We start from the raw sequence: 17,762 nt of genomic DNA, 5'->3' as shown, positions 1-17,762 counted from the left end.
TTTTTTGTTTCTCTTATTTTTTGGATGGTTATGTGGTATGCGGCAGCTCTGGACCATGCAGAAACCAAGACATTATAGTGATGCTACGCACCTAGCTAAATCCTGTTATTCTACAATTATAAAGCCACCTGAAAATATGTCAGATAACGGTACTGGTTTCATCTCTCAGTTGTCCTGCAAATGGAGGGAGGGGTGTTAACCCTCCCTCTCCCATCTTAAGCACCGGAACCTTCCCCTTCAACCACCAAGTTATCAGCACCACCTCAACCCTGAGGATAAAGGATCTAAACCTGCCCTCACCTGATAGAATCACCCCCACACAGACTGTTGTTGTCACAAGTAATCATCAAACCTTCCCTCTTTAGTACCCAGACCTACCACTCAACCCCTCTATGCTTATCTACCTATTGTGCTGCTCCATGGGCTATCCTGCCTGCCCCAGACAGGGATAGCCATCTACCTAACCATTGCAATTATCTATGTTTTACTGTATGATTTATCTTTAACTATCTTTATTCCTAATCCATATGTATTTATATTATGGTTAACTGTATTCTTAATCCCCCCCACCCTTTCCAGGGATGGGGAATCATGATTGCCCAAACTGACTATTGTATATGTATTATAATGCTTTTATGTTATGATCATTTATTCCTATCCATGTAGTTATTGTTTGTTGTATATAGCTTTAGTATCCTTTACACCTTCAATAAAGTGACAACTGAAATAGATGTTGATTCTTGTCTAGTGAATGCTAGAGAAGCGTAGCTTCTCTATAGTAAGGTGTCCACGTCTGTTCACACTGCCGTAGTCTTTATTCGAACTCTGGTGTCTGCCATTTACCCTAGGCGGATACCACAGTTATATTATGTTTTTCTGGTAACTGAATAATGAGACACAAAGAAAAACAAGTTAACTAAATATTTCTTTTTTATTCCACCAAAAAATATAAATTTTTAATGGCAAAAAATACTACTGAATGAATTGATTATTTGCAAATTTTAGGTTATTTATTAACCCTTATTTATAGAAAAGGATTAATTATGACAGTTGCTCCGCCTACTTTTCTGACATCTCAATTATTTAATAAGGGGTAAATTAAGCTTTTTAGACTAAAAAATCATTATGTTTTATTTTTATTTTCTTTATAACTTTTTTGTTATTAAAGTTAGGATTGTGAAACAAAAACAATTTTCCTGCTATATTCATAGAGATTTATTTGGTTTTTTAATCTTAAACAATTTTGCCTAATAAGTAAGTTTTTCAAAATATCATTAAACTAAAAAGACTAAAAAAATATGTGTAAAAAAATGCTTTTTACTCAAAAACTAAATTTTTTATTTCTTTTTTGTATAAAGTTTCTGCTAGTAACAAAAATAAAAGGATTTCTACCTTAATTTTGCTAAAAAAGTCGTATCATGTTAAAAGTTACTTTTTCCTCAGTCACTTTTTCAAAACTTTAGCACTAAAAATCTCCGGTGTTAATGGAGGTACAAAAAATATTTTTATATCTACTTACGTGGAATACTATAGAGAACAAGGACATATGCATTTTTAAATAATTCATTGAGAAATAAGGGCTGCAGATGCTTAAAAATACTTTTTCGAGGGTCATGCTGTATTTCTTTAATGACTACCTCCTCCTTTTCAGGTGACCCTGGAGGCCTCTAGGGGTCGTATCCTCAATAAGACAATAATTTACTAATGAACGGTTTTATATTGATTTTAATATTTATTTTGTCACTAAAAAAAATAAAATATATTAATATGTGAATTTAAATGCTAGTACGAAAAACTATTGTTTTTCATCATGTATGTATTTTGTGTATTTGTCTGTGGTGTATGTGTGTGTGTGTTTGTCTGTGTATGTGGGTGTGTGTGTAAATACATTTGTGTGTATGTAAGATTTAAAGTGCCTTGGCTTAAAACAAGTTTGGTTCATAAGCCGCAGGGAGGAAGGGAACATTGGACTGGAAACTATGCTAATCCCCAAAGTTTTATCTCTTTCTCTCATTCCTTTGCCCTTAAGCTGTAAGGACAAAGTTGTACAAACCTTACACCAATTATTTTATTCTACAGAAGGGATAATTTTGTTTTCCATATAGGGGGTGTGCTTAAATAATTTATAACCAATTGTCTTATACCTTGAGTTTCCTGATAAGCCGGGTACTGGGCAGGCGAAGTAACGACGAATGGACGGACGGAAGAAAAACAAGTGTAGAAATTTGGGCAGAAGTTTTATCAAAGCAACAAAAAAATAAGTCTGTGAAAAACAAAATAAATATCAATTTCATCATGAACAATAACATAAAATCTTCGAGTGCCTCTATATATAAACTTAAAATTTAAGGCTAGTTCGTCCTAAAGTCAGATGATTGTAATAAAATAAAGTCAGTTTTTTACTGTTTCCAGGTTTTTCTTTATAATTATAACAATTAAATATAATATAAATCTTCATTATCTTTTATTTGAATTATCATACACATTAAAATGTGAAGTATAAGCTAGAATAGCACTTTTTTCAACGAATATTTTAATGGCATTATATCATAATAATTCCTCTTAAATATCACACAACATATGATTGGGAAGTATAGCCATTTCTTGGAGGTATAATATTTACAAAAATACCATTAATTCTCTTTTTATCAGAAGTAAAAAAATTGAACAATTCTAAAACAATGGATGGTTGTCTAGATATTGATTACACTAAGACTACGGCTCTGTTCTATTGAAATAATGTTGCAAAAAGAGGGGTTCTGAAAGTAATCTTCCTATTTTTTTTTAAAGAACCAACAAGTACTGTCAGTATCTTTTTTCTTGTCATCTAGCAGACAATCAAATCATAACACAATTTTCATGATAAAATATTCAGGTTTCTACTTCACATTTTAAAAAATATACTGATCAATAAAATGTTCAAAATTTTACTTTGTACTAATTAAAAAAATATGTTGTAATTCTTATTTTAAAGTTTCATTTTTATCCCTGACAAAATCATAGACAACTTTTAAAGGCATCTTATCTAAACTTTTTGAAGACAAACTTTAAAATGTTAATTAAGTATGAAAACTATTTTCTTCGATTTTTCTGAAGTTATTATCGCATTCTATGGGGTTTTTATTATAATTTACTTATATTGAAAATGCCAAACATTGTACCCCAACTTATTCATTTAATTAAAAACGAAGCGTGGCCTATATCAAATCTTTGATTTGAAACAATATTTGAAAAAACTATAACAGTGTTTAGAGAGGGTAACAAATCTGTAATTATTACTTGATCTATGTTTTAAAAGTTAAGTACATCATATGTTAAGTAAATTTCAATACATGTTCATATTTTTTTTCTTCAGATTTTTATGTATCATATGTGATTTCTTCATTAAAGTTTTTATTTTCGATATTTGTTGGAGTTTGATTGTCGATTAGTTGAGCTTTGCTTTTATGAATGTTGTTATTCATGTTATCTTTAGTAAGATAAAAGGATAAATAAAACTCATAGCTCAATAGTATTTTAATATCCAAAATTTTCCCAATAGTGAATGACTATCCATACATATTTCCATTTAGAGCTTTTTAAACAATAGTAGTTGAATATCCACAAATGAGCTAAATAGTAGTTAAATTACTAATTGATAAATATCCACGTAAATATTTAACTGCTGAAGGTACATGTATATTGTATAATATGAAATATTTTGCTGTTAATAAATATTTGTAAATGTGTGTAAACACCTGAATTTGGGCACTAGAATGTAACTTAGTTATTCAAATATCCTTTATTTGTTCAGATACGCAGCACAGTATATAACAAGTTAGTGACACCAGTGATTGTTATCACTATTTAATAACCAGGGAGGGGGGGGGGGGGGAGCAGTGGACTTCAAATTACACAAAGTTTTAATCAGTTAGTTAGGTCTTCCAAGAACAAGATATTGACAGGAGTGAATTATATTGTTATCAATACTCAATAACCAGGGAGGGAGGGAACATTTAAATTACACTGGTACCCAAAGTTTTATTAGTTATTTATGCCTTCCAGTATATAACAAGACAGTGATAGCAGTGGAATAGAATGTTATCATTACTCAATAACCAGGGAGGGAGGGGACTTTGGATTGTAAATTACACTGGTAACCAAAGTTTTTTTTAGTTAGTTACGCCTTCCTGTATATAACAAGTTAGTGATACCAGTGATTGTTATCACTATTTTTAACAACCAGGGAGGGGGGGGGGGGCAGTGGACTTCAAATTTTACTAGTACACAAAGATTTATTAGTTAGTTAGGTCTTCTAAGAATATTCTAAGATATTGACAGGAGTGAATTATATTGTTATCAATACTCAATAACCAGGGAGGGAGGGGACATTTAAATTTCACTGGTACCCAAAGTTTTATTTGTCCATATACGCCTTCCAGTATATAACAGGATAGTTATACCAGTGGAATAGATTGTTATCAATACTCAATAACCTGGGAGGGAGAGGACATTTAAATTACACTGGTACCCAAAGTTTTATAAGTTATTTATGCCTTCTGTATATAACAAGATAGTGATAGGAGTGGAATAGATTGTTATCATTACTCAATAACCAGGGAGGAAGGGGTCATTCGACTTCAAATTTTACTGGTACCCAAAGTTTAAAATTGGATTCCTTTTAATGAATATTGATTGGATTATTTCAAACTAATTGTGCCTAAACTTTAAACCATTAATTTTTACCTACAACAGGGGTAATTATGTTTATCGTCATTGGGGATGTTAGTTCTTGATTGGGTTGTACAAAAATTTAGTGTCAAAACTTTTCCACTATTACTTTTCATTTACACATGGAGTAATTTTATTTATCACAATTTAACTTTCATTGTGTTATATAAGTATTTTTCTCGTATTCATTCGAATCCGGTGGATAGGAACCGGTTCTCATCCATACGAAAAAACTATGTCTAGCATCGTATTATATCCAGCTTTCTACGAATATAAAAATGTACAATCATAAGATTAAAACCAGTTTTTATAGGCGGTGCCTTCGGCACCTCGAGGATAAAAAACTGGTTTTAATCTTATAATTGTACCTTCTATATCCGCGGAAAGCGGTTTATAATACGATGCGAGAAATAACTATTATCAAATCTATATTTATCAAAAGTTATTCTCATAAATATATGTTTATATACATAAAAGTTAAAGGATGTCTTCCGTCTGTGTGTTTGTACCTAAGGATCTCGCTAACTTCCAGACTGATATGTTTCTACTTTACATTGAAGCTTCTCATAGTTCCAGGGAAGTTTTATACCTATTTTGGGGAAGGGTACTTACACTCTCCTAAGAGAAATCACCTCTTTTTTTACTTTTTTTAATCCACCCATCCAAATTTTGTTTTAAAATTGTTACCGCCCCCTCCCCCTCTCTAAAGTACCTTTAGAGGCCTCTAGGGGCGTAGCAATAGTATTGTATTATGTAAATAAATTAAATATGTATTGATAAGATATCGCATTCATCTTGTTAGGTTTGCCTTATTTAAGTTGCTAATTACACACATAGCACAGTGAATTTTAATTAAAAAAGGGTTGAAACCATGTGTGCTAGAAATTAGTTTGTGTTTGTGTGTGAGATTTAGTGTGTGTTTATGTGCATATGTATGAAGAGGCGTACAGGGGGGAGGGATGGATATTGGACTATAAATTATACTTGTATATACCCAAGGTTTTATAAACACGTTTTTTCATTCGTCGCCTTCAATTATTAACAAATCTTTAATAGAATTTAATCTAAAGAAGAGATATCTTAGCTTGTCATCATTGGGGATGTACACCAATTTAACATCCATTGTCTTATATCTTAAAATCCCTGGAAGAAGAGGCGTGAGTCAACGAGTGTGTATTCTTTTAGCCCCAGGGATTTTAAGGGCAAAGACAATGGACAATAAATTGATGGTACAACCCAAATTATAATATAAAATTGCCCCTTATTGTCTTAAACAAAACAGATAAAAGGTATTGATTGAAACGTTTGGACACTTCTAGTTTGGAACCAACCAATCAAAATCCAATAAAAGCACTAAATGATAATTTTGGGTACTAGTTTAATATACAGTCCAATGTCCCCTCCCTCCCTGTTTCTTTCTCTAATTCTCTCCATTCCTTCATCACTGCAAATGATCCATTTTTGATTATTATCCTTTTCTCCCTGAAGAGTGGTCGCCCCTTTCCTTACTTTCTCTCCTCTCTCTCTCCTGCGCCCCCTTCTTAACGCGCACGCACGCACACACAACCATTTGAAGTTTAGTATTTAGCATTATAGCATACACCTGTTATATTCAACCAACTTAGCAACAAATATTTAGTACATTTCTTATAATTGTTTAGCGGATTTTTATTATTTTGTGAAAATTGTTAATATTTTTTGTGATTTTTTTACAGATCGTGACAAAATGAGCGCCCAAAACAGGTAAAATGATTTTTTTTCATATGTATTTCTCATTGCATCTGTGGAACCATTCCTTATATAGAAGTATCAGGAAGTCTATCTGTCTTTCTCTGTGGTAGTCTGTCTGTCTTTACTGAATGATCTTGCTAATCGCTAAACCGATATGATTCTTCTTTACAATGTGGCTTCTCATAGGTCCTGTAAAGGTCTATAACTATTTTTGGGGAGTACTTAATTACCATTAGAGGCCTCAAGAGGCCTTGCCACTAGTATATAGATAAAACTAGAGTTGGCTCGATATAATTATCTCCCTATTGGCTAGTTTTCTATATGCATATCTATTTCTCAATAAATCTATTTTCCTCACCCGGCATTACTATCTAAAAGAAAGTAAATATTTAATAATTTAAATGATTTTAAAAAGATTTTTTAAATTATATTTTTTCCTTTACATTACCATCACCAAAGGGTTAATGTTGATGATTACAATTTTAGTTTAATATTTGACCACACAAAATGTCGCCACAATCGAATTCCCTTAAAACAGAGTTTTCTTAAATTTATTATATTATAAATTTAAATTTCTTTTTTTATGATTAGAAATTAAGTACATCAATATAAGGTAAATAGAAACATGAAATTAAAAAAATGAATTTATTTTTAATAAAGTAAAATAATGGGTCTTATCGTTCTGGTCAATGAGAGTTTATTATGGATTATTGGAGCACTATGAGTTTTAATCATATATTCCTTGGAAAACTTGAGCTCGTTTATAGACATTTATTTCCTATATAGATCTGACATGGATCTTGAAGCAATTAAGCAGGCCGTTTTGTACATGTTAAAAATTGGAAGATTTCATTAAATAAAAGTTATCGCAAATATACTTAGTAAATAAGATACCATGATGATATTGAATAACTTTTTATTTCAATTTTGTGATACCTAAAAGCCGACAAAGCCAACTAATTTGTATTTGAATGCCAAAACAAATCTTCTATATCCACAGGATGCCAATGTTAATGTAATCATTTGTTCATGTTGAAACTTTTTTTAATCTTGGATAAAAAAGAACAATATTTTAGAAATGATTCATTTTTTTTGCTCAAAGCTTATTTCTCTAATGAAGAAAAAAATAAAACTTGGTTTGTTATTTTGAGCCAAGAAAACTCAGCTTAACCCCAACCATAATTTAGTTGGAACAATTTTACAATTATGTGGTTAATCATGAATTATATCCATTATATTCAGACATAACTCAATTCAAAACTTCAAACAAGAACGATTACGTCAATGTAGAGTTGAACTAACACACAAACAATACATGTCCATTGTACATACAAACTGCCATGCAATAGTTAATTATTTTAGGCTTATATGATCAGAGTAATGTCTAATATTTTTACATTAGGTCTAAAGCAAGAAAAATAATGGACCAAAAATTGATGTACATCCCAAAATACGATAAACAAAATTACCCCTTCTCTGTAGATTAATATTATTTGTTCAGACATCGCTAGTTTGATTTAATAGAAGTGCCCGAAGTTTTTAAAGCCAACTAATAGAACGTTTATAACTTTCAGTCCAATATTCCCTCCCTTCCGGGGGGGGGGGGGGGGGGGGACCTTGAACCGTAAATTATTTTGTAACCCAAAGTTTTAAATGCACATACTCTTATTGCGTTTGGGTACTTTATTAAAACTTATTGTTTGTTACAGTAATAACTTTTCTCGTAATTAATCGAAATCGATTTAATCCGGTGGATTAGAACCGGTTCTCATCCATCTCAAAAAAAATAAATATCTAGCATCGTATTATATCCAGTTTTCTTTAAATATAAAAATGTACAATCATAAGATTATTCTGATAATTGTACATTTTATATCCGCGGAAAGCTGTTGATAATACGATGCGAGAAATAACTATTATCATTTTTTGCACCCTTTTAAAGTAAAAATGTATAAAATATTAAAATGAAAAAGTTGCTATGTTTCTTATAATTAAAACGTCTTTGTATGCATAAATAAAAGATAATAGAGGAAACTATAAATGTACATACTAAACATTATATGTATGTTTATAATTTTCCATAAATGGTTTTACTAACCAGAGTTTACATATAAATGCTAGTTTTATTTTAACTTTTAGCATATAAGATAAAGAATATCCTGTTCACATGTATGTCAGCAGCAATATCAATATGGAAAAATGACTGTATACTAAGATATATAAGTTGGAAGGAATTTTAATGTTAGAGGGAGATTTGAAATCTGCATCAAATTTTAAGGATTTTTTATAAAATTGGTTTTTTGTACAGCATGACCCTCGAAAAAGTATTTTTAAGCATCTGCAGCCCATATTTCTCAATGAATTATCAAAAAATGTATATGTCCTTGTTCTCTGTAGATTTCCACGTAAGTAGATATAAAAATATTTTTTTTACATCAATTAACAGCTGAGAATTTTAGAGCCAAAGTTTTGAAAAAGTGGGTGAGGAAAAAGTAACTTTTCAAGAAAAATGTTTTTTAAAGTGAAATGACGTGTTTTCCTCATAATTTCAATACTTTTTATAAAACTTATATAAAGATGTTTCCAAGAAATTTATTTCATGCTGAAAGCACTTTTTTCACTTGCTCTAAAAGGCATTTTTAGATTAGTGTAAATTGCAAAAACACCCTTACAGAAAGAAATCCTATAAAAAATAGTAGCAAATTGAAAGTTTACAGAAACAGAAATCAAACACTTTTTATTTTATCAAAATAAGTTAAAAAAAACAAAAAGTTACAGCTACAAACTTTTATTGAACATTTAACAATTTAAATGATTTTTATGTGTCTTAGATTAATTTGATGAGTGGGCGTGAATTTATTGGTAAAGGTTGCGCTAATACTTCCTGTAATGAGCATAAATTGGGGAGGGGTTTATTTAAGGTCATATTAATAAGTGGGAGATATTATAAGATTTGAGGGAAAATGGTTATAAGAAAAATGTATTCAGTAAAATTTTAAAAGTAGTTTTTTATATGTAAAAGTAACGTTTTTTAATGCAATAAAAAATGTATCAATTGTAAACTTGCTCTTCTTTCTTATTTGTTTTTTAACTGGTTGATAAAAAGTAATATACTAATAAAAAACTAAAAAATATTTAGCAATATCCAGTTTCTCAAGCACTTTTTCCAAACTTTGGCTTTAAAAATCTCGGCTGTTAATTGATGTAAAAAAAATATTTTGATATCCTTTGATGTAGAAAATTATAGAGAACAAGTACATATAAATCTTTTAATATTTTATTGAGAAATATAGGCTGCAGATGCTTAAAAATACTTTTTCGAGGGTCATGCTGTATAATTCTTTATCTAAAAGCGGAAATACAATTTAAGTTAATTAATTTTGATATCCGCGATAGGTGGATTGAAAACTACCTGCGCTCTTGTTGGTTGAATGATGTACGACACTTAAGCTTCTCTAATCAAAGGCAGATAGTTTTCAATCTCCCTCTAACATTAAAATTCCTTCCAACTTATATATCTTACTGTATACTTATAAATATTTAGTTTTTTAAATACTCAAATCGTGTTCCATAAAGCTTACTTCACTTTCCTGTTTTTAATGTCAAAGTATAGTTTTCCATTGATACACAGGCAGATATTTAAAATCCTACATTTCTATTGGAAATTCACACGATCAGGCATTTTCTCATAGAAATAAAATTGAACTTTAAAATACTCCTAGTTGAATTAATATTAACCTTGCGATTCCTATTTTCTACTACTTTGTGTAAACACTGAGATAAACAATGAATGTGTAGGAGTACTAACAATACCCTTCCTAATAGCTTATGTTCATATAGAACAGTAAAAAATATTTCTAACATTAAAGAGACAATATAAGTTTATAACAATGTACATATATAAATAGCCAAATGATATGATTAAAAATAAAATATAAATTTTCATAGAGGAATAATATAGAAAATGAAGAAAAATAAGTTTATCTTTATTAGACATTCCAATAGAATATGTTGAAATGCTTTCTTAAGTTAGATTTTAACAAGGATGACAACATCCATAAGTAGCGAAGCACAAAATTTCGTAGATGTGACTGACGGTCATTGTTGTTTTCTTCAAACGACAGGAAGTTTAATTTTGATATCTTTAACTGAAAAAAATTTTAAAATCGATTAATAAACACCAAAGATATGGGGGAAAATGTAAAAAATATAAAAAGTAGCCAAAAACCTGCAATAAGGTAGTCTGACCGTCATTGTTGATTTCTTCAAACGATGGGAAATTTAATTTTGATATCTTTAACTGAAAAAAGTTTGAAAATCGGGCCATAAACACCAAAGATATGGGGGAAAATGTAAAAAATATAAAAATAGCCAAAAACCTGCAAAAATGCAGTCTGACCGTCATTGTTGGTTCGCCAAACGACGGAAAATTTAATTTTGATATATCTAACTGAAAAAATTTTGAAAATCGGACCATAAACACCAAAGATATGAGGAAAAATGTGGAAAATAAAAAATAGCCTAAAACCTGTTAAAAAGCCGTCCGACCGCCATTGATGTTTTATAGTTAATTGTGCTCCTTAATGATGGAAATGTTGTCAAAAAATTTCAGCTTTCTATCTTTTATAGGAGCTGAGTAAATCCCATTTCCCCCATAGCGTTACGGACTGACGGACGGACATAGTGAATTATAGAGTAGCTTCGCTACTAACAATAGATCCTATACAACAGATGCTATTAATACTTTATGTTTGTTTGAAATATTTTGCCGTGTTATATAAACTCTTAAATGGCTTTTTTTTATCAGGGCCATGCATATTCTGAAATGGTTAACCTATCATTTTTATGCATTTTTTAAATACCACTTTAAAATATTTATTTGTAAGGTTCTACGGTATATTAAGTACTCTACTTTACACTATATTTTGTTAAATGCTATTAAATGTTTAGTTTTTCTTGGGGTGTTTATTTTGAGAATATGTTTTTTTGGAAATATAGACACTAGTATGAAAAAAAGATCAATGTTTGTTTTTTCCATTTGCGATCCATTCATCTGTTATTAATCTATCTTTTAATCAAGGAACTAGAAAGTCTACTATCTACCTATCAATGTATTATCTATCTTTCTGTCTATCTATTATCTATCTTTTTATCTATTTATCTATCTATTTAGGGTCCTGATTAAGGTTGGTAAAGTAGTGAATGGTCAAGAATGTATCTATAGATATATTCTATCTATCTATCTATAATATCTATCTATCTTTTTAGGATCCTGATCCAGGGAGGTATAGTAGTGAATACTACTGACAAGAATGTCTATCTATTTATCTATCTATTTATGTATTATCTATCTATCTATTTAGGATCCTGATCAAGGGAGGTATAGTAGTGAATACTACTGACAAGAATTTCTATCTATCTATCTATCTATCTATGTAGTATCTATCTATCTATTTAGGATTCTTATCAAGGGAGGTATAGTAGTGAATACTACTGACAAGAATGTTTATCTATCTAACTATCTATGTATTATCTATCTATCTATTTAGGATCCTGATCAAGGGAGGTATAGTAGTGAATACTACTGACAAGAATGTCTATCTATCTATCTATCTAACTATGTATTATCTATCTATCTATTTAGGATCCTGATCAAGGGAGGTATAGTAGTGAATACTACTGACAAGAATGTCTATCTATCTATCTATCTAACTATGTATTATCTATCTATCTATTTAGGATCCTGATCAAGGGAGGTATAGTAGTGAATACTACTGGTCAAGAATATATCTATCTATCTATCTATGTAGTATCTATCTATCTATTTAGGATCCTTATCAAGGCAGGTATAGTAGTGAATACTACTGACAAGAATGTCTATCTATCTATCTATGTATTATCTGTCTATATATTTAGGATCCTGATCAAGGGAGGTATAGTAGTGAATGCCACTGGACAAGAGAAGGCTGATGTCTACATTGAAGACAATATTATCAGGTGAAAATTATTAAAACAAAGTTTGAAATCGATAAGACATTCTAACCTCCATAAAAAAAGGTTATAGCTGTCCGTTACATAAGGAGGTACAGACCATTCCCAATCGTAGAAAAGCTTCGCTTACAATAAGATTATTATTTTGTATTTAATAGGAAATAGCTTTTTAAAAGCAACTCTTTTCTATATCTACGGTCGGTCCCTCCTTCCTATGTTCGTAAGGGTAGCTCATATTGTTAATTTAGGCAAGTTAGAATTAACTAATCAATTTCAATCTTGATATGTTGTCATGTAACAGATAGGTTCAACTTAGCAAGTATAGCATCTCCATAATCATTACCAGAAAGTCAGTATGTCCATTTTAAATTTTTTGGATATGCTTTTATGGATTTGTTATCCTTGTAAATGTATAATAACTTAAAATCGTATGATTGAAAAGACAAACGCAAATACTCTTTTGAAATTTTATAAGGTAATAGAATTAATTAATTTTTTTGTTTAGGCAAGTTGGACCCAATCTAGACGCCCCTGGAGGGGTAAAAGTAATAAGTAAGTTTATTTTCTTCTATTTCACAATCAAAAACTTTAAATATTTTTGTTAAACCCTTAATAAGAGTAACAGGATGTCTGTAAGTTTGTATGTGTATAGAAGGATCTCGCTAACTGCTAAACCGATATGGTTCTCCTTTACAGTAATCTTTATATAGGTTCAGGAAAGGTTTATAACTATTTTCATGGGAGGGTACCCCCACCCTTTGAAGAGAAATGAATTTCCCCCAACTACATTTTATTCTTTCTATTCAAATTTAAAATTAAACGTGAAGGGTTGCCTTCTCCACCCTCCCCCTCCTTCCTTCCTTCAAGTGTCACTTGAAACCTCTAAAGGCGTAGCCGCTAGTTTTGCATCAAACTGTAACCAATTAACGAGCGATTAGATTTAATGGTGCTTATAGTGAGAATAGTTAAAAGGAGGGAGGTAAGGGACAATTGACGGTAAATTAAAGTTCTTTTATTTCCATGGGTACTTTTAATAATTCTTAATTGGTTGGTGTCCAAACTTTTTAACCAACAATTTTATTTTAGAAAAGGGATAATTTTGTCCATTATCATTGGGTACACATATCAATGTACCGCCCATTGTCTTATCCCATAAGATCTCTGGATAAAAGTAGCGCATTCCCCAAATTTTATGGTTGACCAATTGACTTCACTTAAATGGTTACACTTAAAATTCTTGTATGTCTAGTATTTATTCTATATAACCTAATCCTAGATGATAGGATAGGTCAACGGTAGATAAATTAATCCTTCTCCAATATGTCAAATAATAAATCTATTCCAAAATTACTTAAATACAGGATTCTTATTGTGGAACTTCTAAAATTTAAGATTCAATTGTAGATATGGTTCGATTATAACTTTATCTCTAATAGTCTTAGGAATCAATATAACACAAATAAAGTAAATATGATAATTTACAACACAAAAAGAATTATTTTTTATAAAATCCAAAAATCATTATGCTTAAAATAAACATAAAGACTTTTTGGTGGTGCTTATAGAGTTACTACGCTTTCTAAATATTACCTGTTACTAAATTTATTATGCTGTTTGAAACCAATGCGACTATTTTAACATGCCCAAATTAACGATAAGTACTCTAAAATAAGTAAAGCTTTTAAAATGTATAATATATTAAATAACTTGTCATTTTTTGACCTGCGAATGAATTTTAGATGCCAGTGGAAAGTTGATTATGCCAGGTGGCATTGACACTCATACCCATTGCCAGATGCCATTCATGGGAACTCAGGTATAGATGGCAGGATAGATAGATAGTTGCTAGCTAGCAAGATAGATAGATAGCAAAGATGCTATAGAGGTATTGATAATCATACTCATTACCAGATGCTATTCATGGGAACTCAGATAAAGAGGTCAGGATAGACAGATAGATAGGTGCTAGCTTGCAAGATAGATAGATAGAAAGGATGCTAGTTGGCATTGATACTCATACTCATTGCCAGATGCCATTCCTGGGAACTCAGGTAAAGATGTCAGGGTAGATAGATAGATAGGTGCTAGATAGCAAGATGGATATATAGGTGCTTGCTAGCATGATAGATAGATAGAAAGGATGCTAGGTGGCATTGACACTCATTACTAATGGTCAGATGCCATTCATGGGAACCCAGGTAAACATGGCAGGATAGATAGATAGATAGTTGTTAGCTAGCAAGATGGATAGCATAGATAAAAACAGGGAGGGAGGGGACAATGGACTGTAAATTGTACTAATACCCAAAGATTCATAACCAAGTTCTTTGATTAATTTGGGTACTTTTATCATTTCATAATTGGCCAGTGTCCAAACTTTTAAACCAATAAGTTAATAACTAAATAAAGGAAAATTTGTTTATTATCATTTGGTATATGGGTAATGCATTATTATATTAATGTATTCATGGCTAGAAGGATAGACGGATTGATAGATATATTGCTTAATGGGTAGATAGATAGATTATATTTTACCTTATATTCAACTAGCGGCTACGCCCCTAGAGGCCTCCAGGGGTAATTGAGGAGGGGAGAGTCGAATTTAATAACACAATCTATTATTTTAGATTTTTTTTAGGGGGGAGGGCGGGTAATTTTTTTCTAGGGGCGATTTCTCTTGGGAGGGTGGTGGTACCCTCCCCAAAAATAGTTATAAATCTTCCTGGGACCTATGAGAAGCTACCCTGTTAAGGAGAACTTGATTGGTTCAGCGGTTAGCGAGATCCTTTGGTACACACAGACAGACAGACAAACAGACAGATAGACAAATAGACATCCTGTTTCTTTATTATAAGGATATTATTTCAGGCCATAGATGATTTCTTTATTGGTACCAAAGCTGCTCTGGCAGGAGGCACTACTATGATCATTGATTTTGTCATTCCGCAAAAAGGTAAATATACTTATGAAAAAATATTTCAAGCACATATCAGTGAATATACTTATAAATATACTTATGAAAAAATATTTCAAGCACATATCAGTGGCGTGCACGGGGGTTTGTCAGGAGAGTGTTTTTATACAGATCCAGATGCACAGAGCTTGACCAAAATAAAACACGCGCGAATAAAGACTTTTCCGCGCATCTATGTGTATAACTGCAAGAGAGCAAAGAATTGTAATTAAGTATTTGCAGTTTCACATTATCTTAGGACTTCTTTTGTTGGTTAAATTGATGTGCGAACATAATGTTTAGCCGTTTAGCAGACTTTAAAGTTCAATTTCTGTATTCTACATTGCACCGTTAACTGCACCAAATCCAACATATTTTTTTGTCCCAATAAGACTACTACTAATATGATCATCCTTGCTTATAGTTCAAAATTATTTTTAGGTGAATCATTGGTGAAAGCCTACAAGCAATGGAGAGAATGGGCAGATCCCAAGGTAAAAGACTTCATTTATATGAAAATAATTGTTTAAGTATAGATATATAATCCAGAAAACTACCTGGATCAAGTGTTGGGGACCTTTTTCGTCTGCTATCAAAATTGCTTTCTGCTCTTTTGTAGTTACTTGGCTGTTTCAATATTTCCGACGCTATTGGCTGATATTCAAAGGCCCTATTGAAAGTCGGTACAGTGTTCACGGGATGGGGACATACAGTTATTAAACCCCTTCCCCCTCTATTTTTTTTATTTTAATTATTAAATAAGATGGAAAACAGATATACTAAGCTGCACAAAAAAAATTTCTGTATTGCATAGAAACACAAAACAAGATTTTAAAGTTGAAACATTTTAAAATAATGCGTATTTTTTTACAGATCACGTTTTATTGCGATATATATGAAAACTGTATCTTTTAATTTTTTTTTATTATGAAGATATTTTTATTTAATTTTTTACAAGATTCAGTGAGTTTTTTTTATTGGATCAAGTAAAGCATAACATGGCAATTGTGATGTTCTATTTTATTCAAGAAAATATTTGAATTCCCTACTTTACTTGATAAAGTTTTGGCATGCTTTACTTTTCTTGTTGTGTATTGCCATGCACTGCTTCACTTGATCCATATTATTGTTTTGGAGATCTTAAAGAACAAAATATACCTCATATTTAGGTATGTTGTGACTATGGTCTGCATATGGCTGTCACCCACTGGAATGACTATGTTAGAGAGAAATTAAGCCGTATGACAGATCTTAATTAACATATATTATCCTGTTTAGGTATGTTGTGACTATGGTCTGCATATGGCTGTCACCCACTGGAATGACTCAGTCAGAGAGAAATTGTGTCGTACCACAGATCTTAATTAACATTCTTAACATGTATACCTCATATTTAGGTATGTTGTGATTATGGTCTGCATATGGCTGTCACCCATTGGAATGACTCTGTTAGAGAAGAAATGAAGTAATTATTTTATCCTATTATATAAAGTAGTAAGCTTTTTGTCTGTAGCGAAGGATCTTACTAACCATTGAACCGATATGGTTCCATTTCCAGTGAAGCAAGTCGTATAAGTCGGAGGAAGGTTTTTAACTATTTTGGGGGAGAAAATATTACTCCCCCCCCACCATGGTGCCCCTAAAGTCTTCTAGGGGCGTAGTCACTAGTAACAATTAAAAGTTTAAAGTCAACAAATGAGAGAAATTGCTTTTAAAGTTTAAGTGACCAGTATAATTTCCAGTCCTATGTCCCCCCCCCCCTCCCTCCCCGATATAAAAAGGTTATAAACCTTCCCTGGACCTTTGAGAAGTTTTTCGGATCCCGGAAAGAAAACGAAGTAGCGGGTTTCTTCGTATTTTCACAGTATCTGTTATCCTATTTCTAGCCCCTACCGGCCAATATCCTAAACCTGCGGGGTATTCATTCACATTTACCTAATCTAACTTAAAATAAACTATCAAAAGATACTGTACTCAAATAAAGTGAAACTTGTAGCTGGCTAAAATAACGCTTTCCCCCATCACCTCCCCTCCAACTGAATTACCGAACTGACCAATAAGTGATGTCCTTATTAGCAAACTAAATTGACGATAATTTTAACCCTGTCATAATATCCACGCATATTCTATATTCATTTATACACATAATTTTATAGGGTTGTGACTGGAGATGATTTCGGAATAAATTCCTTCAAAGTGTTCATGGCCTACAAGGATGTCATGATGTTGGATGATCATGAAATTATTGAATGCTTCAAGGTAGGTTTACACGTTATGTTAGGGGCTTAGCTCAATATCTTGGTTATGTACTTGAGAACGGGTGAGAATACAGATGCCCCAGCTTCAGCTAACCAGCAATAGACTTCAAAAAATTTTA

General features: G+C 31.5%; 1 protein-coding gene across 2 annotated transcripts in view; it reads left to right on the top strand.

Annotated features, from left to right (window-relative positions):
* The first annotated feature begins 6,385 nt into the window (after window positions 1-6,385).
* The window catches only part of CRMP (Collapsin Response Mediator Protein), a 33,192-nt gene continuing 21,815 nt past the window's right edge, over window positions 6,386-17,762 (top strand). Inside the window, exons 1-8 of one of the 2 annotated variants that reach the window (XM_080152375.1) lie at window positions 6,386-6,453; window positions 12,358-12,438; window positions 12,938-12,984; window positions 14,172-14,248; window positions 15,301-15,385; window positions 15,827-15,879; window positions 16,783-16,850; window positions 17,542-17,644. In XM_080152375.1, coding sequence (XP_080008501.1) covers window positions 6,437-6,453; window positions 12,358-12,438; window positions 12,938-12,984; window positions 14,172-14,248; window positions 15,301-15,385; window positions 15,827-15,879; window positions 16,783-16,850; window positions 17,542-17,644 — 531 coding nt within the window. In that variant the 5' untranslated portion in view covers window positions 6,386-6,436. Of the gene's footprint in view, window positions 6,454-12,357; window positions 12,439-12,937; window positions 12,985-14,171; window positions 14,249-14,607; window positions 14,631-15,300; window positions 15,386-15,826; window positions 15,880-16,782; window positions 16,851-17,541; window positions 17,645-17,762 lie in introns of those variants that run through there. The other variant, XM_080152376.1, reaches the window with a different exon arrangement.

The sequence above is a fragment of the Acartia tonsa genome, chromosome 3, assembly GCF_053477335.1.
Source record: "Acartia tonsa isolate MP-2025a chromosome 3, ASM5347733v1, whole genome shotgun sequence".
Lineage (NCBI taxonomy): Eukaryota > Metazoa > Arthropoda > Copepoda > Calanoida > Acartiidae > Acartia > Acartia tonsa.
The sequence above is the reverse complement of the archived record's forward strand: the minus strand, read 5'-3'. Positions and strand labels throughout refer to the sequence as shown.